This window comes from Balaenoptera physalus, assembly GCF_965194825.1.
Source record: "Balaenoptera physalus genome assembly, chromosome: 20".
Taxonomy (NCBI): Eukaryota; Metazoa; Chordata; class Mammalia; order Artiodactyla; family Balaenopteridae; genus Balaenoptera; species Balaenoptera physalus.
The window spans coordinates 25574971-25600154 of record NC_138901.1 but is presented as its reverse complement, the minus strand read 5'-3'; the positions used below and the strand labels follow the sequence as shown (position 1 = coordinate 25600154).

General features: G+C 46.9%; 1 protein-coding gene and 1 long non-coding RNA gene across 3 annotated transcripts in view; both read right to left on the bottom strand.

Moving 5' to 3' along the window:
* Window positions 1-25184, bottom strand: part of LOC309650459 — a 369298-nt gene that overhangs the window by 217251 nt on the left and 126863 nt on the right. The gene's annotated exons all lie outside the window — the stretch shown is intronic.
* Window positions 1325-9119, bottom strand: SNF8 (SNF8 subunit of ESCRT-II). 2 transcript variants are annotated; one of them, XM_082441791.1, is made up of 8 exons: window positions 8961-9118; window positions 8551-8601; window positions 6477-6615; window positions 5460-5564; window positions 4775-4847; window positions 3669-3810; window positions 2622-2696; window positions 1325-1572 (listed from the first exon to the last, which is right to left on the bottom strand). In XM_082441791.1, exons 1-8 carry the CDS (start codon window positions 9012-9014, stop codon window positions 1435-1437), a joined length of 777 nt encoding a protein of 258 aa, XP_082297917.1. In that variant the 5' UTR covers window positions 9015-9118; the 3' UTR covers window positions 1325-1434. The 2 variants fall into 2 exon arrangements, with proteins under 2 accessions (XP_082297917.1, XP_082297918.1); XM_082441792.1 differs by lacking the exon at window positions 8551-8601 and having other exon boundaries at window positions 8961-9119.

Below are 25184 nucleotides of genomic sequence, written 5' to 3'. Positions count from 1 at the left end.
TGGGTGTGGGAGGGTTTGTGTAAAAGGAAGAACGGGATCGTTTTGACAGCCACACCTCTCACCTAGGCCTGAAACTGTCAGGGATAAAGACAGTGCTCAGTGGAAGCCAAAAACTTGGGTTACGTGGTGTGGGTGGAAGCAGGACTACTGGTGGCAAAAGAAATAGGGTCCTTTTTTTGAGTCAAGGAGAGGAATGCCATCATCTTAGCCTCGGCTGCTTCGAAAGAAATACCTGTTCAGGAAGTGAGCTTGTCCTCAAGGACAGGCAGAGGTAGAGATGGGCTCAGACTATATATATCCCCTTGCTAAGGGAAAGGTGTCTTAGGATGGATAGTCCAAACCATTGGGTTTTCAGTTTTCTGATACCAAACTACCCCTTCTTAGGAATTCAGAATTCAGACCATGAAGACAGGGCTTAATGCTGGCCTCCCAGCTCATCACCACCTTCTCTACTTGCTATAGAAGGCTCTTGCTTTCTGGTACAGAGGCTTTTCATCTTGGCTGACCATGTGTGTAAGAAGAAATTATACACAAAATGTCCTGCCAACCTGTGCCACGCAAAGCTGCATACAGGAAAGCGTGGGCCCGGGGGCTAGTGGGCCTAGGCTCTAGCTTTGGCTCTGCTTAAGGTGGTGGCCTCTGGTCAATTAGATTCCTCACCTGCCAAAGTTAAGGACACCTATTTAACTTTTAAGATTGTGAGGACTATACAAGGTGTATATAAAACTGGGTGTCTGGTAGGTGCTCAATAAATGATTTCCTTTCCCAGCCCTAAAGTTAGAGGGATGACCTGGTAATCACTATAGGAGGAAAAGGTAGTCAGGAATTGGAGAAATACTGCATCCACTATTGGTTAATTCCCCTCAAATTTTCTTTTCTCTAACCACCATTTAACATTGACCTCTATTTCCTTCATACTCATAGCTGAGTCTGCTGCCATAACCTGGAACCCCTACCAAGGAAGCTGGAAGAGACTGAAAGAGTGACTATTTATACTGGTCCATTAGGGTCTGCTCGTTTGAGATAAGGAACATTTTATGAGGAAGGGGTTTGAATTAACAGAGGCTATAATTTATGTCTCAGGGCCACAGAAACTAGACTGTCTAGCCAGGAGACAGATGGCCTTCATTCTAGGCCCAGCTCTACCATGAACTTGTAGATGACCTGTGCAAGTCATTTTATACATGTTCACTGTTATCTATGTTACTCAGGTTATCCTTAGCGGATAAAAAAGGTTTTCTCCAATAAAGATGCAATGTGAAGGCACTTTAAAAAAATAATAAAGTAATGGGTGAAGAATACTGGGGGAAGAAAAAAATTGGAATTTTTCTGGTTTTTTGGTTCTTTTTTAAAACAAAGTTGTCCAGGTTTTATTCACCACCAGCTCCTCCCTCTTCTCCCTGCCTGCTGCTGTGCCCCCTTCCGCATTCCCAGTCAGGGGAGGGCTTCTCTGGCCTCCTCAGCTGTAATCTCCTGGGAGTAGAGATCAGTGAAGAGAGCTGGCAGCCAGTAGTGGGCCTCCCCTGGGGCCTGCAGGTCCAGCCAAGCCAGCCCTTCCTTCAGCAGGTGTTCCTGGCAGAAAAAGGAAAAGTCAATTGAGAGAGGGGAGTTTACATAATGTAAGGTAGATAATGCTCAAATCTATCTTGGCTTCAGTGGGGTTTTCAAACTAAATCTACAAGAGTGCCTTCACATATTTACACAGCCAAATTAGAATGATTTGTTTAGCCTAGATCTTTGCCTGAGGTGTGAGAAATGCCACCAAGTTGCTTAATCTGTGCTGCTGGGAAAGAGGATAACGACAAAGTGGGATGTTGTGGCAGGAAGGGCTACAGAAATATTTGCTACATGGCTTTGAGCAAATCACTAACTCCATTCCCTAAAACAAAATGGAGATCAGTACCTTTCAGTTAACTTATGGAGTAACAGACAGCTAGGGGGAAACCTTTTTGGAAAAGTTAATGGAAAGACCATATTAGTATTAGAATGGACTCATAGTTCCTATAGCTGGAAGTATGCTCCAGATGGGTTGGTTCTACCCAATATCATTAAATGTTTATGTTATCCCCACTTCACAGATGAGGTTAAGTCTATAGTTCAACTGCCTGGGTAAGGAGAAAGGTATTGAAAGCCAGGGTTCCTACGTGTTCATGCTACTCCGTCTTCACAACATCAGTCTTTCATTAGTACCATGAAATGTGTATATATAAAACTATATGTAATATGCACTATAATAGTATATAATTATAGCAATGTAATTATCATCAGTAGTTAGTAATTCCCTTCACTCTGTACTAACAGTGTTACTTCCAGTACAAGCCACATTAACCATCTGGCCAGGCTTTACAGGTCAGCAGAGAGAGGTGTTGGTGACTCCCCAGTGGCAGTGGCGGCCTGGCTGTACCCATGTGCCAGGGGTGGAAGCCTGCCTTTGTGAGTTCTACCTCTCAGTGCCATCTTCAGAGAAATGCTGGGGTTACTTCTGGTGTGGCAACAGCAGCCTTCCAGGCAAGAAGTCAGCAGAGAGAGAGAGGCCAAAGCTCTTGCCTGTGTGGTATCTGTCTACCCACCTCCTCCCATCTGGGGCCCACCTTTTCTGGGCCATTCCAAAAGTCACATACCAGCACTTGCCGCGCTCGCTCCGTCTCCCATTTAAGACTGGCTTTGATGTCACTGACAGTCACATAGCCATTTTTCTGAAGGAAGGAGGAATGGGGACTGCGTCAGTTAAGAGTGTGCTTTCCCTTAGAATCCAGCATCTGCCCAGGGACAATTAATTTACCCAGGCAGGAGGGGGAACTGCCCTTGGGTGAAGCCTAAGAGAGCATAGAAGAATGTTTAGAGGTCCCAATAGAGAGCAAGAGAGAAGTGACTTTCAGGATGACAGAGGTAGGTTGAGGGGTTCAGTCTTAAAAAGTAGAGTCAAGTCCCTGGTACTAAAATATTAATGTAGACTTTATCAGAGAACTCTAAAGTATGACAAGGAAAGATTCAGAATGATTAACTGATAGGAAGGAATGGTGATCATCATAAACTGTTCATAATCTAAAATATTTAAGTATTCAGCCCTTGTCCTGCCTCACCCTAACCATTCCCCAATCCAGAAAAGCCCCCTCCCTCGTTTAGTTCTATTCTGCATTACAGAATTGAGAAAACTGAACATGTCTTCCCTAAATACATGATAAGGATTTTGAGGAAGATGATACAGCTTAAGGCATTGCTGAGGAACAGGAGGATGGCAAACAAGATTAAACATTTTTTCAAAGAATCCATAAAGTAGGTTTATGAAGACATCAAAAAATCTGTCCACCAAGGAAATTCAGTTAGTTGTCTGCATGTCTGTCTACACTAGACTGTAAGCTCCTTGAGAGCAGGAACTATATGGTACCCATCTTTATATGCTCCTACAGCCTGGCCCAGTGCTTTGCACTGTAGCTGCTCAATAAATGTCTGCTAAATAAGCACAGGTCTGAGTAGTGCATCCATTAGACAGTTTCAGCAAAAGACCTGAGTGATGGAGGGGAGGAGATCAGAAAATCCCCTCCCAGACTGCCCCTACATGCACGTGCGCGCGTGCACGCACACACGCACACACGCACGCACACACGCACGCACACGCACACACGCACGCACTCCCTCCCTCCCTCTCTCAGAAGGCCCACCAGTACCTCTGCCAGCTGCAGCACCACAGTGTGATCCATATTAAGCTCAGCTGGAACAGACTGAATGAGGTAAGTGCCGCCCACAGGGATGATGCCGAAGCCAGTGCCCAGTGCCTTTAGTTTCTTGATGGCCCTGATCAGGTCGTCTCTGAGGTGAGGAAGAGCTGCTTAAAGACCCTTGGCAGACCAGACCTAGCAACAATGCAGTTTCAGCTCTGCCCTGGGCAGGATACCCTGATTGAAGACTCAAAAGGCTGCACAACATTTAACTACATCAGTAAAAAGGCAGGGTCAAAGTGCACCAAATGGTGCTTGGACATTCCAGGGGGATGGTATAGGAGTCAGACTCTCCACTTAGCAAACCATTCCAACACCAGACAGAGATAAAAAATATGCTTCCAGGAACCCATCAGGAAATGTGAATAAGTGAGTTGAACTTAAGAGACTATAGGGAGTAGTGTCAACTATGGCGAAATAGAGAATGCTTATCCATTTGAAAGGGGCAACCCAGGTGATTACTGCCATTTGGAAATTCAGGCCCAGTAGTGCCAGATTTTCTGATTTCTTAGTTGACAACTAACTGAAATTAAAGAAAACCCACAAGATAATGTGTAGACCACATATCCAGCCCACATACTGAGAGTCTTTTTTACCTTTTGTCAAATTGGGGTCACACAAAGCCTAGTGAACCAGGTCAATTTACACCCCATCTTCTGAGCCCAACTCCTTTCCCCAGCCTTTCTCAGTGCCTGCTCTAGTCTCCTTGACCACAAATAATGTCAACAGTATATACAGCCCCAAGTATGTTTAAAAAGAAAAAAAAAAAGTGTATACACACACACACATTATTTTTATGCATGAAAAAAATGCTTAGAAGGAAATCTACCAAAACTTTTAACAGTTGTAATATCTCACTTGAGAAATAATGGGTTGTTTTTTGTTTTTTTATATCTCTATTTTCAGATTTCTAAAATAAAAACATTTCTTCTGATCATGAAGAGGAATAAAAATGATTCCTAAACTAGCCTAGATGAACGAGTGGTAAGGAGAAAAGATTTCCACCTTTTTTAAAGACCTTTCTATACTCCAAGGGGTTGGAAGGCAAAACCTACTGGCTGACATCCTGGGCGAATTTGCCCCTTCCTTTTAACACCTGTTGATGTAGTTCCTCCAGAGTTATCAGACCTATTGGAGAGGGGGACAGAAAGCAGTTGAAGGATTACCTTTATGACTTTTAAAAAAAAAAGGCAGCATCTCTGAAAAACTGTAAATGCTCTCTTGACACCAAGGCTGTGTCTATAGCCAATGATTTCTAACTAGGTTTAAGTTTTATTTCTTAACTTCAACACAGATCATTCATTGTGCTTATTATGATACTACTGGATGATCGTTTTAAAGGTAACATTCTGGGGAGCACAGAGACTCCGTTGGCATCACCACACCTTGGAGAAGCAGGGCAGGCCTATAGTTACTAATAAGAAAATCATAACCCAGACACATCATCTATCAGGGAAAAAGGCCTATTTCCTACCTGCCTATATGTTCTGTAACAACTAGGAGCTAAGCCTTCCTGGCCAAAGACCTTTGGAGAATAGAGATAATCATTCAGGTTTACCCTTGGCCATGGAGACCGGTCATGGATTCAACATCATGAAGCACTAAGATACTTCTCAGGACCTAACAGCTTCTCAAGACCTTACTGGCCTGCAGACTGCAGGACAGGAAAGATCATCTTTCAAGATTTTTTCCCTCTCAGAGAAGCCCAAAGCCCAGTCCACAGGACCCAGCCACCCTCACCTCCATTCCGGTGTTTCAGGGCCAGGCACACTTCGATAATCTGGACACCCAGCTCGTAATAGAAGTCTCCCACGCCTAGCATCTCAGACCAAAATCCTTTTCCAGCTAAAAGACAGAAAAACAAAAGCTAGGTTATTCAATAGCTACATCTTTTCTTTCAGAGCTAGATTAAAACATCTATTCTAGTGCTTGCTTCGGCAGCCCATATACTTAACAAAATACAGCTATTCTATGGGAAGTCTGCTCTGCCCAGCCTTACGTCCTTCTGCTCCACTTACAACTCAGGATCCTCAACACAGTCTGACTCTTGGTAATTCCTACTAAACAACAGGTTCAGACAGTTCTAAAGGTGGGCAATCTATTTGGCTGCTAACTCTGGCTCAGGATACTAAAAAAGTGAGCTTCCTTTCCCAAAGCATGCAGTGAAATATAATGGGACATACGGTCTAGACAGGCTGAGAAAAAGAATATGCAGACCTGGCATTCAAAAATCCACTGAAGATATTTTATTGAGTAAAAAATGCAAGTTACAGAGTAATAATTACAGCATAATCCCATATATTTTTAAAAAATAGTTTATAAATATGATGAAGGTGTCTAGAAAGATATACCTTAAACTGTTAACAGTACTTTATCTCTGCAATTACGGGCAGGGTCAGAAGACTTCCACTTTCTCGTTTTCTTTTTTCTCCTTTGTTGACTGACTGCCTGAATACATACTACTTTTATCAAAACTTTTTTTAACAAAGGGAAAAATAGTCATAAAAAAAATTCCACAGCAGAGCATTCCAGGGAAGATCATGTACACTGGCTACTCAGCCTGCACTCCAACCTCTCCATCTTTCCCATCAAACTGGATACTCAGCTATCCTGCTAGGGACTCCCTGAAGACAACATCCTCCGGATCTCCCTGTAGGCCCTTATAGAAGACGCCCCAACAGTAGTGACAACAACTAGGTGAGCTTTGTCCCTTAGCAACCCTAGAAGAACACTGGACCCCTACAGACAACTCCTTACAGGCCAGAGGATCCACCCCAATGGTGGCACACATGTCCTGGAACTGCACCCGGAACTCAGGATTCTTCCGGATCTCCTGCTTGTGCTTGCTGGCAAATTCTTCCAGGTTGGTCTTGAACATGTCCAACTGCTTTGACATCTGCAGGATGAACAAGGGGAAGGTTAGGGGCAACCCAACCAGGTGACAATCAGATGCCAAAAGTAGGCCCCTGGGCCACTGGCGGGGCAAAGGCTGGAATAACCTGTCTTCTTCAGGCCTACCATTATACTGTTTACTGTTCTCTTCCTTTTTATCCCTGGCTCTCCTTCACAGTTCTGCTACAGCAGAAACAAGATGCTGTAATGTTTCTTCAATTCTAAAATACACCTTTTTTTCCCATGTGTTCCTGTTCTAAAGTCAGGATGCATCTAACAATCAATGTGCATATCTAATATGGTGCTTCCTTTCTTTCCTTTTCTTTCTTTCTTTTTTTACAAATTTTGTTTTATTTATTTATTCATTTTCTTCCAGTTTTATTGAGATATAATTGATATACAGCACTGTATAAATTTAAGATGCACAGCATAATTATTTGACTTACATACATCACGAAATGATTATCACAGTTAAGTTTAGCGAACTTCCTTCATCACATATAGACACAAAATTAAAGAAATAGAAAAAAAATTTTTTTCCTTGTGCTAAGAACTCTTAGGGTTTACTTTCTTAACCACTCTCATTATATAACATACAACAGCGTTAATTATATTTCGCTTGTTGTAAGTGCTTCTTTTCTTTTTCCCAGAAGAAAAAAATGTTATTAAACTGAAGGTACAATCAACAAGGACCTACTGCATAGCACAGGGAACTCTACTCAATATTCTGTAATAACCTATATGGGAAAAGAATCTGAAATAGAACAGACATATGTATATGTATAACTGAATCACTGTGCTGTACACCTGAAACTAACAAAACATTGTAAATCAACTATAGTCAAATATAAAATAAAATTTTTTTTTAAATCGAATGAAATTAATTAATTAATTGAAGATGCACCTAATAATCAATTTTGCAGCATTCACACGGTGGGAAATCTTCAGCCACTGACAGAAAGCCTAGATAGGAGAGAAAGGAAGCCTGGCATGAATTAGGTGTGTTGTTTTAATCTTTGAGTCAAGGACCTCCTTGGGGATAACCGTAGATAAAAAATCTCTGAGGAAGGGATGTGGGTCTACCAGAATACATTCTAAAGCTAAATACTTTTGGTTTGGGGATATTCTGACTTCCCATTTGCATTACTCCTTCTCTTTCCCTAATTAACAACCTATCTTCAACCCACCAAGAATAACCACTTCTCCTCATTTCCAACATATTAGAAATTTACACATTATTATAATCACCATTTCCAGTTGATTCCTGCATGTTATCTCCCCTGAGTGGGAGCTTTTGAACAGCACACCCTGTGTCTACTTATTTTCCTCAGTTCAAGGGCCCATTTCCCTGCCTCGCTGCCTCCTTCTCTTCTTCACCAGGCAAAATAACTGAGTAAACAACAGGGCATGTACAGAAAAGGGAAGTGTTAGAGAAGGAAACTGCAGGAGCCACACCCCCATCACTGACACACACTTCTGGTAAGCACCTAGATGTGATGGTGGTGGGTGCCACAGGCTAGGCAATATTTTCATGTTATTCTTAAGTATTTAAAGTAAAAACCCAAAAGACCTAAATCAAACAACTCTACCACTTACTACCCATGTAACCTTGGATAAAGCACTTAACACCTCAGTGCCCTCAATTCTAAACTGCGAAGAACAGAGTTCCTTCCTGATACGATTGTCAGGAGGAATGAACAAGACAGTGTATGTAAAGAAAATGGACATGTGCCTGGGACGCTACAAGTAGGTAATCACTCAAAGATGTTAGCTATTATTGTTATCAGCAAGTCACCTAAATGATCTGAGCAGCCCAGAAATTGGGATTTGCCAAATGCCCTATTTTTAGTTCGATCCAAACAATCTGGTTTATATCAAAGGTGTCCTGCCCAGCCTTGTCGGATCTCCCTTGCTGCCTGGAGCCCTCCAACCCACTCACCTGGGCCAGCTGGTCCTCAGCCAAGACAGTCCCTCGCTCCTTATACTTGGCCTGTCAGACAAATAGACCAGGATAAGTTGAGAGAGTGGGTGCTGGGGGCTCCCACTTGTACTGCTTCCGCAGAAGTATTAAGAGGGTCTCGCAAATGGTTTTTCTTAGGGAGAGGGGGTGAGGAAGTAGAATAGACGACTCGTCTGTAGTCAAATTGGGGGAAGTGGCGGAAAGGGCTGATGAATCTAGGGATGCTGACATTCCAATCCACCGAAGCTGGAGAAACTCAATTCCCCGGGACCGAGAAACCCGCGTCAGATTCTGTTGGGAGGCGATTTGAGGGTACAGAGCTCTGCGCGGAGAGACTTCTGTCTCTTGCGGGTCTGGAGTGACTGTAGGGCCCGCCTCCTTCCCCTCACCTCCGCAAGCTTCTTCTTGGCGATGGCGCCGGCTCCCACTCCGCGGCGGTGCATCCCCACCGTGGCCCGCGGGCCGCCCCGCTACCGGGACGCCGGGTCTCCGCGTCCCGGGATCCTCCACCAGCTCCCCCACGCGGATGCGCAGGCGTACGTCATCTCCGCGCGCCGGAAGCTACGCCCAGACTTCCGGCCGCGGGGCTAACATCCCCCACCGCCAAGGGCCCGGCGGCCCCGCCTTGTGCTCCAGCCAGGATCCGCAAAACTGTTTGCGGCCCAGCGCTCCCCACCCAGGTGGACGCCTCGGACCCTCTCGATTTCATGCGACTGCCCCCACCGCCACCCCAGCCTGCAAGTGAAGGTCCGCCGCTGCTCACTGGCCATCTGTTGCGTGCTACGCGCTGAGTTGGGCGCCGAGCGTTCCATATTAAACATAAAACAATCCGTTCTACGCTAATGGAGCTTGCCTTTTGGAATCACACGTAGAGCTTCTGACTGGGGAAGGCCTTACAGTTAAGAACTTGGACTCTGAAATTAGTTTACCTGGTTCCATAGCTCACTTCCACTACGTATGGTCCACTAACTTAAAGCAAATTCCTTAATCTCTTTGTGTTCCATTTTCCACAGTTGAGAAAGAGTAATACCTACTCATGAAGTCGTTGTGAGAATTAAGCCAGACAATATATAACAAAGCATTTAGTGCAACGCCTGGCACATAAATAAGTATCAGCTATGTTTGTTATTCATCAGGTCTGGGGTGGAATCAGTTATCTGTGTGTTTAGGAAGTTCCATAGGTGATTTCCATAGCATTATTGAGTCTTACAAAAAAGGAGCCAAGGGAGGTTTAAGTCAGGGAGTAATAATATCAGAATTTTGTTATAGGAAAATTAGTGGCAACCTAGACTTAATTTTAAGTCAGTTGTAGCAATCCAAAGTAGAAATGATGAGGGCCAGAACTAAGATGGTGGCAGTACGGATAGAGAGAATGCGACAGATTCCGAACAAAGTAAGAAGATGGGATGGTAAAACTGATGAGATGGGGGCAGAGTGGGTGGGAAAAGTTAGCAGGATGTTAAGTTTCCTGGCTTGGGCAACTCCGTGGTGCCATTCAGAGAGAGAGGTAGGAAGAGACCACAGGATAAAGCTGAGGACATAAGAGTGGTTTTGAAAATGTTGAAATTGAGGTGTGTGGGACATCACAGGAGAGATGGCCAATTGTCATTCAGATGTACTGGTATGAAGTTCTACAGAAAGAAGTGGTCTACAGAGCAAGGCAAAACCATGAATGTGAATAATGTTACCAGAGAGGTTTCAAGTAAAAGGATAAAAAGAGGATGGGAGGGCTTCCCTGGTGGTGCAGTGGTTGGGAGTCTGCCTGCCAATGCAGGGGACACTGGTTCGAGCCCTGGTCTGGGAGGATCCCACATGCTGCGGAGCAGCTGGGCCCGTGAGCCACAATTGCTGAGCCTGCGCGTCTGGAGTCTGTGCTCCGCAACAGCAACAACTCTTGTTTGTTGGTGAGAGGCCCGCGCACCGCGATGAGGAGTGGCCCCCACTTGCCGCAGCTAGAGAAAGCCCTCGCACAGAAACGAAGACCCAACACAGCCATAAATAAATAAATTAATTAATTAATTAAAAAAAAAAAAAGGGATGACTATGAGAAAGATTTCAAATAGCCATGCTCTTTCTTTAAAAAAAAAAAAAAAAAGAGGATGGGAGCAGGGACTTCCCTCACGGTCCAATGGTTAAGACCCCATGCTCCCAGTGTGGCGGGGGGCAGGGGGATGGGGGTGGGAGAAGGAGTTCGATCCCTGGTGGGTGAACTAAGATCCTGCATGCCGCACCATGCAACCTAAAAAAAAAAAAAAAAAAAAAGAGGATGGGAGCCGAGAGATCGGTGGCAGTATATTTAGTTGCCATTTTCGGCCTTGAGGGATGGTGGAACCATGAGCCAATGAGTCTGGTCCCCGAGGATTTCATGGAGCAAGCTGTCACACCAGCCCTGGGCTGCCTGCCTCTGGATGTTTACGAGAAAGAGAAATAATGCTCTATCTTGCTAAAAATATTTAGCACTTATTTGTGTTTTTCTGTATTTTGAAAGAACGACCAAGGCTGAAACAATTATTTAGGCTATCATAGTCCTACCTTCAGATTCACTCCGATACGTACCCTCAGACACTAAACTCAGATAACATAAGCCCCCTTAAACACAAACTTACTTTCTCAGACACAGATTTGTCCCCTCCCAACACATACATTTGACACCCTCTCATACACACTGACTTCCTCCATTATACCCTGTCTATGAAAAACGCATTAGCCTCATGTATGCACACACTGACCTCATATTTTCATATTCTTACTACACTACTCCCTAACACAAAAACTCCGTCCCTTAGGTGCCCACTGACACCATCTAGACACACCTGCCTCATTTCTCACTCTTTGACTCACACTGTATGACTCTTTAAGGTATACACACTGATCCCTCACACTCATGACTTCAGATTTAACTATTCAGACCCTCAAATGCACACATACATACTCCCTGATGTACACACATTGACCCTTGATAAACTTCGTTGCCACCCTCAAGCAGACATGTTCATTCCCTTCTTCAGACACATTTGTTCTCCTCTATAATTTAAGAGAAAGTATGCTGACCAGTGATGTGCTGGTAAATGTTTAACAATCACCTCTCCAGGTTGGGAGGGCGGTGCTCTGGTTTATATCATTTGCTAGTTTCCATAGGGTAAATACTCTGACCACAGCCTTTGGAGCTATTGTTTCAAGCTATGGATGGTTTTACAGCCTGCTCATAGAATTCCTGACAATTTCACAATGGCTCTCAGAAGCACTCTGCCCCAGTGCACCACTGAATGTGACCGACCATCACAGATGCTCTCAGTTGCTTTAAGTGACCAGTGAGTCACTGGCCTTATGGCAGAGTGGCTAAGAGCATGGGCTTTAATTCTCTGCCTCAGGGAGGCAGTGTAGTGCACGGTTGACAGCTATGACGTTATCATTACCTCGAAGAACTGTGATGAGGCTTTAAATGAGATCACCATGACTTTTTTTAAATGATGTTTATAAATCTGAACAAAAGCCAAAAAAAAAAAAAAGAATAAAAACCCAAAAGTTGAAAAAAAAATGGCGTTTAGAAAGTACTGAGCCCTAATGCCTGGCCCATAGTAAGAAAGTTGTACAACATTTTTTTTAATAACACTTTTAGATTCACTGATTCACAGAGACACCCAAGACTACAGAAATATAGATCTGAACTCCTCCCCAATACAATCAGTTCTATCATGGAGAATCACTAAAATATAACCTCTGAGCAAAGGCATGCTCTAAATTGTGTGGTACACACTCTTAGAACTCTAGGAGTTTAGAGGAGAGGAAGCCCAAAATGTTAAGAACTAGAAGAGATTGCAAACTGGCAGCCCGCAGGCAAATTCAGTTATCCAAAGAGTTTTGTTTGGTCATCAGAATACATTTAGGGGCACATTTCTTTTCCATTTTCACAGTCCCGATCCTTCCCCTTGTTTTACACACTCCGCACTTTGCTTATTTAGGTTACTGGCCCAGCCATTCAGCCAATCCAGTTTGCCACTCCCTGATTTTAAACTAATACCCCAGTGTTTTTAAACTGCGGTTTAAGTGTGCGAATAATAATAACAAAAGTTAACTTTTATTGACCACTTACGTTGTGCCAGGCATTATTTTAAAATACCTCAACCCTACGAAGTGAGTAGTTTTTAATCTTTTCCAGACAGCAAACTGAGCTCCAGAGAGAGAGGAACTAACTTGTCAAGTCACAGACCTAGAGAGTGATTTGAATCTAGGTGTGTTTGACTCTAGTATGCTAAAATATGACTAGATCAATGGGAGAGGAGGGGACATTAGGCAAAGGTAACCTAAACTAAGTGGGAAAGAGAGACAGCCTTGCCTTCTGTGGATGCAGGGCACTGGGAGAAGGCAGCATGCCAAGGTGGACAAACATTTAAACACCGGAAGAAAGAGGTATTGACTTTTGGACAAACTGAGTTCTCCCACTTCCCTTCACCTTCACTGGCAACTCCCTAGTGTGAAATCTGGAATCCCGTAAGAGGCTCTTCCACATTCATCCCTCTTCATCTCAATTCTCACCATCATCAGTGTGATTGTTCGGGGATGCAAATAGATCTTCTCTGACCTGCCCCTGCTTAAAATCCTTCAAGTACTTGTCCTTGCACTGAGGATAAAATCTCAAAGCTTTAACATGGCCTTTGAGGCCCTGCCTCTGCCCACCTGCCCAGTCTCTACTTGTACCGTTCTCACTGTTGCCCATTTTGCTGTGCAACAATAGCACTGGCTAATATTTATTAAGGCTCCCGTCACCCTTTGGCCATTTTATCCTTCAAATCTCACTCAGCTTAAACCGTCATTTTCTCAGAGAGGCCCTCCTGACTGCCCACTCCATCTAGATGAGGCTTCTCTGTCCTCTCACAGCTCCCTAGTGTTTCTTCACATAACTCTGCATGTTATGTAATTATTAATGTGTTTGTGTGTTTAAAGATTAAGGTCTGTCTCCACCACTAGACTGTAAACCCCTTGGGGACAAGGATTGTGTCTGTTTCCATCATTGCTGTATACCCAGTGTTCAGCGCAGTCTCTGCCTGTGTTAAGTTTCCAATAAGTGTTCATGGAAACAATAGATGAATGAACAGATGGGTAAGAGCCATATCTCCTTTTCACTGGGTGGTGCACACACAAAGACAAATGTACAGTTAGTGCTCAGTAGACACGTGAATATGTTTTGACAATGGGCACAAAGATTTATTTCAGCTTGAACTTAATTTGGTTTCTTTGGGGTGTCCAGGGGTGGAGCTGAGGCAGGAGCTGAGTAAGTGAAGGACAGAGTCCAGTTCTGAGCTGGGTTTGGTCAGAGTCACTGAAACCTGTGCAGAGTGGAGATAGGAGTGGGGCAGTGGAGAGGAGGGTCAGTATCGGCTTAAAGGCAGCAAAGTAAATGTATCCTGGCACCCAGCCATAGTTCAACTGCTCCTACCTCCAAATTACCTCTCTAATTATAAGTAATCAAAATGATTCCAAAAAGCACAGGGACTGCTACCCCCTTTCCTGTGGAGATTTTCTCATACTCTCTTCTCCATTGTTCAGGTCACGTGCCTCTCTTCCTTCTAACCCTCTTACAGGAAGCCATCCCAGATTTGTTCCCTCAGTCCCTCAACTTCTCAGCACCGAAGTCTGAACTTGTTTTGCTTTCTGTGCCTCGGTGTCTGCATCTTAAATGAGTGTCCTGTCTCACCATTCGGGTGGATGGATCTCTCCATGGTAGTGAGCCATCCCTTGCTTCTGAGACATAATAGATTGAAAGACTTCCTAGCTTAGGAGGAGGATTTGAGGACTATTGAGACCAGCAGCAGCTACAGAGAAGCAACATGCCTCCAACTCTAGGGGTTCCATCACTGAGAAGGTGCCATGGCACGAGGATACCAAGGGAAAGCTAAGGTTAGGATGGGCTCGGGTGGATAGGGCATGTGAGAGCAGCATCTCACCTGGAGGAAATTGAGGAAGAAGTGCAAGTGGTACTAATAACTGTCAAGGTTACCAAACTCTTAGTACTCTGCAGATGTTGATTTCAGCCTTTTCCTTGAATTATCTTATTTAAACCCCACCAAATACCATGAAGTGGTTTAAGTAGCCCCAATTTTCACAAAAACACCAAGGTTCAGAGAGTCTAAGTAATTTGTCAGCATGTGTTGAGGTGAAGATCTGAACCCATGTCTGACCCCAGAGTGCAAGCTCACAACCACTATGCAAGATGCCCAAAGCTACCAAACTCCCACCTGAGCCTGCAGAGCTCCATCTGATCCACTATCCAGGACAGCAGCTCTCGAATCAGTAAATCCTTTAGCAAATCGTCATCACTGGCGTTCTTGGGTAGGGAGCTACAAAGGAGAAAGCCTCAGGCAGGCACCTTTAGCCTGGGCACCACCCAGAGAGAGTAAATACAGGACCTGGGACTCCAACGTGGTGGGACAGGGTGGGGTGGGGGTGGGGTGTACGAGTCAACACAGCTGCCTCTCAGTTGTCTCAGCTTTCAAAGCTCCACCCAGACCTGTCGGCCAGGGAATATAGGCTCTTCCATGCAGGCAAAGACAAACAATTCTGGTGGGAGACATCCCACCCATCCACCTCTCCAAGTGTCCCAGAGTGCATTCCAAAACCCCAAGAGATTACTTTGGGAATATTCACTCTTTAGAAGGATCTGTGTCATCAATTCTTCAGCTTCCTACAGAGACGGGGTAACTGATTTCAGGGGACTGGCCTTCAGAGGGTCCCAGTTTCACAAAAGCCTTCCTGAAGTTTGGCAGGCAGAAGTGGAGAAGCCAGTTTCCGAGGTCTCTTTTGTGCCCCCCTCCTGGACTTGGTGACTCTGAACACTAAGTCATCAACCTTAGAAACTCTGGCCCCAGGTTCCCTCCCAGGACCCCCACCCCCATTCCTCCCAGGCTTTCCCTTAGGCTTGGGCTGACATCCAGGAGTTCTGTGAAGACCCCTCTTTGAACTCTGAGTAGAAGGGGATGCTTATCTGGGGCCTAGCCCTGCTCTGGAGTCTGGGAGGGGGAACAATGAGGTGGGGTCAAGAGGCCCCACCCCGACCCCTTCCCCTGTGGGCTGACTCACCCCTGCTGCTCCCTTGCCTCCTCCTTCCTGTTAGATTGATGGGCCAGCTCTAGGGCCCGGGCCTCCCTCTGGGTGACGTTGTGTTTCCAGCTGGTAAAATAAAGATTAGGGAGTGGGTGGGGCCAGGGGAGACTCCAGATGTTCTCCAGTCCAAAGAAGCTCCAATCTCTTGGTACCTCAACCCAAGGAGCAGAGGGTACCTCTTTCTCTACTCAGCCTCCCCACTGCTTGTCTTCAGCTATCAGTGAAAAGCTTTTCAGAAGCTACCATGCTGGCCAAACAGTGAGGGCAGGGGAAAAGATTTTGCATAGAGAAGAACGATGAAAGCAGTTTATCCTATTTCCAAAGTCTGAAGCTGCCACCACCGAATAGTCATTGGCAGCAATTCAGCTCCCCTGGTTCATCCCCACCCCACCCCCAACCCCGGGATCCTCTGTGAGTCCCATACACCTTCCCGACCCCTCCTCTTAGAAGAAAAGGATTGGAAAATTGCCCCAATCCTGCCCCACACCCCGACCAGACTGCTGCCTGAGCCAGGGTCCCAGGCAGGGCTGCCACGCGGTCCAGCTCCCCAGCAGCACCTAAGTGAAAGGTGCCACCTGGCCTTGTGCATCACACGGGGCACAGGGAGCAGGGACGGGCACGCATAGCTCACTCGCTCTTCTTCCCCTTCTGCGCCAGCAGCCAGTTCACAAAATCTTGTTGGCGGATCTTGTCCATGGCGATACTATAGTCACTGATGAAAGTGCCCTCGGCGTACCTGGGACCTCGTGGTTGGGAGCCGCTGGCCTTAGTGTGGAACCTGAGGGGCAGGGAGGGTAGAGAGAGAGGGAAACCAGGATGCCATAGAAGGAGCAGAGGGTGCGAAGGTAAATGATTGTCACCAGCAGGAGGCTGATGTTTGGAAAGGAAGCAGCCCATTTCTGGGGAGTCAGTTTTTATGGAGACACCCTCTTGTCCATGCATCAAGCCCCTGGGGCTTTATCCTCAGCTCAAGCACCCACTTCCAGCATCCTCAGTGTTTGAGGCTCTGCTTCTGGGCAAAGATCAGGGGTCTCCCTCATCCCTAAGGACTGAGCCACAGTTTCCTCCTTTGCTCCTCTTGCCCTGGCCCCACCAGATTCAGTTCTTTGGTTCTCAGTTTCCTAACAATAGTGAGCTCTCATATAACAGCACTTACTATGAGTCACGTCCTCTACAAGCCCTTTAATACAGAAACTTACTAAATCCTTACACCACCCCAAGGAGGTAGACACTATGTATATCCCCCTTTGGTAAGTGAGGAAACCACCGTGCAGAGAGATTAATTTAGCACACAGCATAGGTATGATCCAGGGTTTACCCCCAGGTGGTCTGGGTCCAGGTCTATGGTCTTTAACTTCTGCATGATGTTGTCTGTCCTTGTATACGTGTGACAGCTGTGTCTCAAACTTAGCCAAGTTGACAGGGGCATATGGCTTGTCCTTGCATATGAGAAGGCCTAACTCTACTCAGACACGTCTCTCTTGGTCTCCCCAACACACAAACAGAACCCCCTGCTATATTCATTCATAATCTGCTCTGCCTTTTCCTCACAGCGCTCATGACAGTTTGAAGCTTGCCTAGATGGTTCTTCGTCTGCTTTCCCCTTGGGCCTATATGCTCCACAAGGGCAGGTGGCATTTGTGGACCACTCTTCAGGTATATCCCTTGTGCCTGGCACACAGGAAGCCTGCTGTAAAATTTGATCAAATGCACACATAAATGAATGGTTAAGGCTTTCATTAGGAAGGGAGATGCTATCATCTACTTCAGACACTTAACCACTGAGAAGTCCTTCCAGAGATCTAAGCACAATCTCTCCAGCTACAACAGTAGCTCGTAAAATAGACTCCCTGGTTCTAGCCTCACTCTGCACTCAGACTGCTGAAAGGTTTTTTTCCATCGAGCATCTTTCCTCTTGGCCTGGGTTTCCTCCCTTTCTCACCTCCCCCTTAAAAATAGAACCCAGTCATCCCCCCAGCCTCCTCCCCTGCACCTGACCCCTTCCTTCTCACCCCAGCCTGGAGTGACCCTCTTCCTTCTCTCCTAGCACCAATGCCAGGAGCAGGGACGCCAGCAGCAGAGAGAAGGTCTTCATGGCCACCATCTTCCAATGGTTATTTCCTGAGCTAAGAGAGAAAAGGACCAACATGAGGTGGAAGCCCTGTGCTGAGGAAGCAGGCAGTATGGCCGTGCACTCCTGGTGCCCCAGAGCCTGTGGGGAGTCTGAAAGCTGGGGGGCCCTGTGCCCTGGGAGTTGGAGCTTTTCTAAGAGGCTAGAGCAACACCTTGGGGATGGTGGGAGGAGCTGGCATTAGAGTTAGAAGGGACATTAGAAGGGATATGGAGCCTGGATGAGAGTGGACCTGCTTCTTGTTTTTTAGGTGGAGTCTGAGTGGGGTGGGAGGAGGGCAGCAGGGGGGCAATCCTGGCAGGAGAAAGCAGTGAAGGCCTGTGTGCCTGGACAGCCCCCTTCCTGGCCCCTGTGGCTAGACATCACAGACATGTGGACTGGCAAGATTCTGCCTTCAGAGCCTCCGAGGTTCATACCAGCCAGCCTTCCAGCTCGCAGATTGGCTGTCACCTAAATCTTCGCATGAAAGATTGAAAGTGAAAACCATAAGTAGAACCCCTACCCCCCAGCCTTCACTATCCCCACTCAGGGATGTCCGACGCTTCTACCGAGGGCAAGCCCTGTTTCATCAGGACATCTTCAGCAGAGACGAAGAACAGTAAGGAACCTTCCTCCCAAGCCCTGAACACCAAAGCTAGCTCTAGAGATGTGTGGGCTGCAAGACCTCATCTTCCTGCCTCGTCACCTGGGTGTTAAAGGAACCCTCAGCACCACCTTTTCTTTCTTTCACGGAGGAAAAGAAAGTGAGGGGCTAGGGTGCCGAACACCTCAGGGGTGCCAAGACCCACCTCCTCTCCAGTGTCCTGTCCACGTGCACGTCCACCCCCATCCCAGCTGCTCTCTTACCAGCCTTCCTTTCCGGCTCTCCCAGAAGAAGGATAGGGCAGGGGTCTCCTCCTCCCTTCTGCCTCTTCGGAACCTGTTTCAAGAAAGTCTGCCCCGGCTCCTTTATATCCAGACATCACAGACCTACTGATTAGCCTAAAAGCATCTTATCTCAAGAAATTAATCCCACAGCTCCTGCCACATTAAGTCCATTTTACACATAATAAAGTTGCCCTTTCCACCTGAACTGCGCTAATTGGTAATTAACATTTGGGTATCTCCAGCTGCTCTCTGGGCCTGGCCTGTGGGCAGGGTACCTTAAGTGCCCCTTTTCTTCTTCCCCCTCCTCCCTTCTGGGCAGGGGAGCCCAGTATTCCCCCACTTCCTTTATAGGTGCCCTCGGTTAGAAAGGATGGGTGCTCTTGGTGAGGGCAGGCTTGGGTAGGGTGGCACTAACTGGGGTGGGGGGCACTGCCACAGACATTAGACTACTCCTGGGTCAGAGAGAGAGGGGCCACAGCGGCCCGCGGCTTTGTCAGTGTGGCAGTGTCTCCAGCTCGTTATCTAGGGGGCATCCAGCTGGCTGGGGAAAGGGCGGGAGAGTGATGGAGCAGAGGGCTGAGGGAACATAAAGGATGGGGTTTCCTGGTGGTAGCTGGTGAACTGAGAACTTCTACTCAAGCTGCCTTCCTGCTGAGGGGCAGGCAGAGTGGGGAAAAGCGGCACGTGTACACCGTGGGGACGCAGAGGAAGGCGGACCAGCTACAACTCTAAAGATTTATGAGGTCCAAGTCTCTCTCCTCCAATGCTCTGCTCTCCTGTAAGAGAGAAGTATGTGCCCCTGTGTTTCGCCATCAGAGTGGGGCCTCTGAGGCTGCACTGTGCCTCAATCAGACCCGGGGCCCTCAGGTCAGGACTGGGAACCAGGGCTGTCTGCCCCATCGCACGGAGGCTTCCTGAGGCTAAGGGCCATGTCTGACCCTCAGACTGGAGACTCCTTGAGGGGTACCCTTTGCCTTTCTCCAAGCACTTAGTGCATGGCTCTGTCCCCAAGGGCTCTCAGTCCGGAAGGGGCAGGGCACAGCCTGCACGTTTGGCCGACCCCCAAGGCCTCCTTCCCAGGCTCTTCCTTCTCCACTCTCTGTGGGTACTTTGAACCCTAAACAGCCCCGCTCCTGCCCTGCCTGTTAGCTGCAGGGCTGAGTAAAGGCCACTTTCCTTTCCAGGTCAACTCCCCAGCCTGGGAGCCGGTCCAGCATGAAATTAAGTGCTTGTGTGGGATGAGAGGTAGCTGACTAGGATGGCCACTCACCTCTGCTTCCTGGAAACCTCACTGACCCACCACCCATTTTCCACCATCTCAGAAAACTTCTCTCTGGGCAAGCTCTCCAAATTCCATCTCCTAGCTATCAATGGGCAGAGGTTAGACATCAATTCAGATTTGGCCTCCAAAGAGGGTGAGGAGGCTGCTTGTGATCCCACTTCCTGCTGAGCAACACAGTAAATGCGCTCAGAAGGGTTGCGGCGAAACCTGAGCCCCACTGCTGGAGGCACAGCGTATTCAAAACGCGTGGACATCATTCCCTGGGACCCCTAAGTCTCATGCCAAACCAGAGTCAAGGAAGGTTCTGGGATGGGTCCCAGCAGCCCTGAACCCCTGCCCGGTGCTCTGGGGATTTGTTTGGGGGTGAGCTGCTCGGAAGGCCAGCTGCACTTTTGGTCCCTAGCCCACTTCCTCTTGGAAATGACCTCTCTGCAGCCCCCTTCCATGTTTCCCTTTGATTTGGGGCTCTCATGCCCAACAGAGGACAGATTAGGGAGAAATGTGGCCTGGGTCCTGGGGGAGGGACAGATGTGGGGAGGACCAGGGAAGGAGATCAGAGAAGATGTCAAACTCCCAGGGGAACCTACAGCCCCGACCCCCCAGGGCATATTGGGAGGCCAGGGAATGGGAAAGATGGCCTTGGGAAGTTTCTGGGGATCAGAAGGGCCTGCTGGACTTAAAATAGTTCAATAAACCCAACTGGAAACCCAACCAGCCTGTCGATGCCACGATGGGCAGTGCCCTGGTGTGCGGAGTCCAGTGCAGTGCAGGGGTGGGGGCAGGGCAGGGAGCGAGCAGAGCCTCAGTGCACTGAGGAGAATCTCTAGGATGTGAGGGATCAGCTGGACACAGGGGATGGGGAAGCAGGAGATGCCCCCCACTGGTTGGAAGCCCAGATACAAAGGCTGATGGCCCAGATAGGTGGAGAAAGTCTGTGGGGTTGGGGTGTCTGAGGAGCCAGGGAAGTCAGGGAATCAGCGCAGGAGGGGGTGATGGCAGTTCTGTTGCAGGAGAACCCAGGGTCCTGCTTCCCAGACCCTCCTGGCATGTGGACTGAGGCGCCCCGGGAGCTGGAGCAGCAGAGGAGCTTTGGGGGCTTGCTGGCTCTTCCAGCTCACAGAGGTGACTCACCATCCCCCCAAGGCCCACAGGGCCACCACAGACATTCCAGGCCAGTCTCCAAAGCCAAGCCAAGGTGATTCAGAGGGCTGGCTGCAGCCTCCCTGCCGTGGACTCTGCTTTATAAGTTCACTTGCGGGCTTCCCTGGTGGCGCAGTGGTTGAGAATCTGCCTGCCAATGCAGGGGACACGGGTTCGAGCCCTGGTCTGGGAGGATCCCACATGCCGCGGAGCAACCAGGCCCGTGAGCCACAACTACTGAGCCTGCGCGTCTGTAGCCTGTGCTCCGCAACAAGAGAGGCCGCGACAGTGAGAGGCCCGCGCACCGCGATGAAGGGTGGCCCCAGCTTGCCGCAACTAGAGGAAGCCCTCACACAGAAACGAAGACCCAACACAGCCAAAAAATAAATAAATTAATAAATTAATTCTTAACGAATATTTAAAAAAAAAAAAGTTCACTTGCTCTTCAAGCTCACCGGCTGACTCAGAAAGCAGACACCCCTCTCAGAGCTCACTTACACCAGGTGGCAGATTTTATTCTTCTCCTGAAGAGGAGACAAGAGGTGACTGGAACCCTGACAAACTCTGCTGAGTCATCTGGTCTCTCCTGATTCCTAGAAGGACCACCTCCATCTTTCCTCCCCAGTCACATCGCAAACACAGGGGTAGTCCCAGACATTTTTACCCACTCAGCCTCCAGTACCACTCCGGTCAAGAGAGATACTTTCCAGAAGGATCTTAAAGAAAGAATGTATTGGGTGGGCCAAACGTTTCATTCAGTTTTTTCCATAAGATGGCTCTAGTAGCGCTTAGTTGTCTTTAACTTCATTCAAAACAATTTTGTTAGATTTTATGTGACAGCTGTCATATCAGCGTGCTTTTATTTTTTTTTATTTTTTTAAATTAATTAATGAATTTATTTATTTATTTTTGGCTGTGTTGGGTCTTCGTTTCTGTGCGAGGCCTTTCTCTAGTTACGGCGAGCGGGGGCCACTCTTCATCGCGGTGCGCGGGCCTCTCACTGTCGCGGCCTCTCTTGTTGCTGAGCACAAGCTCCAGACGCGCAGGCTCAGTAGTTGTGGCTCACGGGCCTAGTTGCTCCGCGGCATGTGGGATCTTCCCAGACCAGGGCTCGAACCCGTGTCCCCTGCATCGGCAGGCAGATTCTCAACCACTGCGCCACCAGGGAAGCCCCAGCGTGCTTTTAAAAAAAGACTTCCACCCAAAAAAATAAAAAATAAAAAAAGACTTATCAAAATTGGTGAATTTTTGTGTAGCCATTTTTGTGTGAAGAAGAAAAGCAACATTTTTGGCATATTGTGCTTTATTATTTAAAGAAAGGTAAAAATGCAACTGAAATTCCAAAAAAGATTTGTGCAGTGTATGGAGAAGGTGCTGTGAGTGATCGAAAGTGTCAAAAGTGGTTTGTGAAGTTTCATGCTGGAGATTTTCCGTTGGATGAGGCTCCACAGTCAGGTAGACCAGTTGAAGTTGATAGCAATCAAATCGAGACATTAATTGAGAACAATCAACACTATACCACGCAGCAGATAGCCGACATACTCAAAATATCCAAATCAAGAGTTGAAAATCATTTGCACCACCTTGGTTATGTTAATCACTTTGATGTTTGGGTTCCACATAAGTTAAGTGAAAAAAAACCTTCTTGACCCTATTTCCGCATGCAATTCTTTACTTAAACGTAAGGAAAACGTTCCGTTTTTAAAACAAATTGTGATGGGCGATGAAAAGTGGATACTGTACAACAATGTGGAACGGAAGAGATCGTGGGGCAAACGAAATGAACCACCACCAACCACACCAAAGGCCGGTCTTCATCCAAAGAAGGCGATGTTGTGTATATGGTGGGATTGGAAGGGAGTCCTCTATTATGAGCTCTTTCTGGAAAACCAAGCAATTAATTCCAACAAGTACTGCTCCCAATTAGACCAACTGAAAGCAGCACTCGACGAAAGCATCCGGAATTAGTCAATAGAAAATGCATAATCTTCCATCAGGATAACACAAACTGCATCTTTCTTTGATGATCAGGCAAAAACTGTCACAGCTTGGCTGGGAAGTTCTGATTCATCCGCCATATACACCAGACATTGCGCCTTCAGATCTCCATTTATTTAGGTCTTTACAAATTTCTCTTAATGAAAAAAAATTCAGTTCCCTGGAAGACTGTAAAAGGCACCTGGAAAAGTTCTTTGCTCAGAAAGATAAAAAGTTTTGGGAAGATGGAATTATGAAGTTGCCTGAAAAATGGCAGAAGGTAGTGGAACAAAAGGGTGAATACGTTGTTCAATAAAGTTCTTGGTGAAAATGAAAAATGTGCCTTTTATTTTTACTTAAAAACCAAAGGCACTTTTTGGCCAACCTAATACTACCTACAGCCTCTCTTGACCATCTGCTACAGGGGATCGGTCTGGAAGTCCCCTCTTAGTTCTAACCCCAATCCCTCTTGCTGTTTTCAAAGGGTTGTTTTTTGTTTGTTTGTTTTGTCTTTTGTTTTGTTTTGTTTTTGGTTTGCTTTTGTTTGTCGAGAAAAGAGCTCAGTCCTTAGTAATTGCAGCCTAATCCACAGGACAACAGCAGCGAAGAGTTAGAATTGGGAGGGGGTGGCCACAGGTTCTCAGTTCCAGGGAGGGAAAGGATTGGCATTTAGGTAAAAGGCCAAAGGGCTGGCCCTCCCAGAGAGAGCAGCATTCCCTCTCTCTCCCAGGTGGGAGCACATCACAGGGAAAGAAAGAGAGGGGTGAAAAGTGAAGAGAGGGGTGAAAGGTGAAGAGAGCGGTGAAAAGTGAGAGCTTTCCCTTCCTTTTCCTTGAACGGTGACATGAAGGATGAAGTAGTTTCCAGGGTCCCCAGTGAGCCCCCCACCCTCCCATCAACACAACACACACACATTCCTGCAATGTGTATGGGCAGGGCCTTCTGCAACTTCAGAAAACATGCCCCTCATTAGTTAGATCAGGGAGCAGCCTGGTAGGATGCAGAGAGAGGAGTAGAAGTATTCAAGCCCAGCTCCACCCGCACTCACCACTCCCGGGGCTGTTTGGCTTTGTCTGGGCGAAGGCCTTACCGACTCAGAGCCTTAGCTTACTTGTCTCTAAACTGGGGTTAAGAAAACAAAATCTGCTCTGCCTAGCTTATAGGTAAGTGTAAAGTGTGTGTCCTGTTAACTTGAGGGCTTCCTGACAGTGTTGGCTGGTGGTTTTCTCTGGAATTACCTCCCCTACCTCACTCTATGGTGAGAATTAAATAAGATGAAATAATAAGGCCAGGCTGATTCAGCCCAGCACCAGAAACATGGAAGGCTCTGAAATTCCTGAGTAGGGGTGAGGGCTTTGGAGACAGATCCATCTATACTTTCTGGTAGGGTGATTTGGAGCAACGTGCCCTTTCTGGGCTTTAGTTTACCTTCCTGCAAAATGGGGAATGTAATAGTTCCGGCTTCAAAGAATTATTTTGGGAAGCACGTATACGTAGATGATGCATAATGTTACATTATGTCTTGATACCTTAGTTATCTTTTGCTGTGTAACAAATTACTCCAAATTTTAGCAGTTTAAAACAAAGAACATTTATTTCTCACAATTCTGAGGATTAGGAATCTGGGAGCGGCTTAGCTGGGTGGTTCTAGCTCAGGGTCTCTCATGTCAGCTGAGCTGCAGTCTCAAAGGAAGGCTCATCTGGGGCTGTAGATCACCTTCCAAGCTCACTCCCATGACTGTAGGCTGAAGGCTTCAGTTCCTCACCATGTGGACTTCTTCATAAGGCCGCTCACCGCATGGCTTCTTCCCCCCAGAGACAGGGCATGCACCTAAGATGAAAGCCTAAATGTCTTTTAAAACCTAAATCCAGAAGCAACATACCATCGCTTCATCTGTATGCTATTGGTCACACAGACCAACCCTGGCACAATGTGGGAGGAATTACACAAGGCTGTGAATACCAGGAGGCGGGGTCACTGGGGGCCACCTTAGAGGTTGGCTACCATATGCATAATCAGTGCTAAAAAATGTTGACCATCATTATCATTAGTATAGAAGATGCTAGATTCATTAAGTGTTTCTTTTCATCATCATAAACTCTGGACATTTAATA

Coding starts and splice junctions, on each gene's coding strand:
- SNF8 (XM_082441791.1), bottom strand. CDS start 9,014: ATGCACCGCCGCGGAGTGGGAGCCGGCGCCATCGCCAAGAAGAAGCTT. Junction 3,811..4,774: donor TTCGCCCAGGATGTCAGCCA/GTAGGTTTTGCC, acceptor TCCTCACCTCAG/AGACGACCTGATCAGGGCCA. Junction 2,697..3,668: donor TGGTGCTGCAGCTGGCAGAG/GTACTGGTGGGC, acceptor TCCTTCCTTCAG/AAAAATGGCTATGTGACTGT.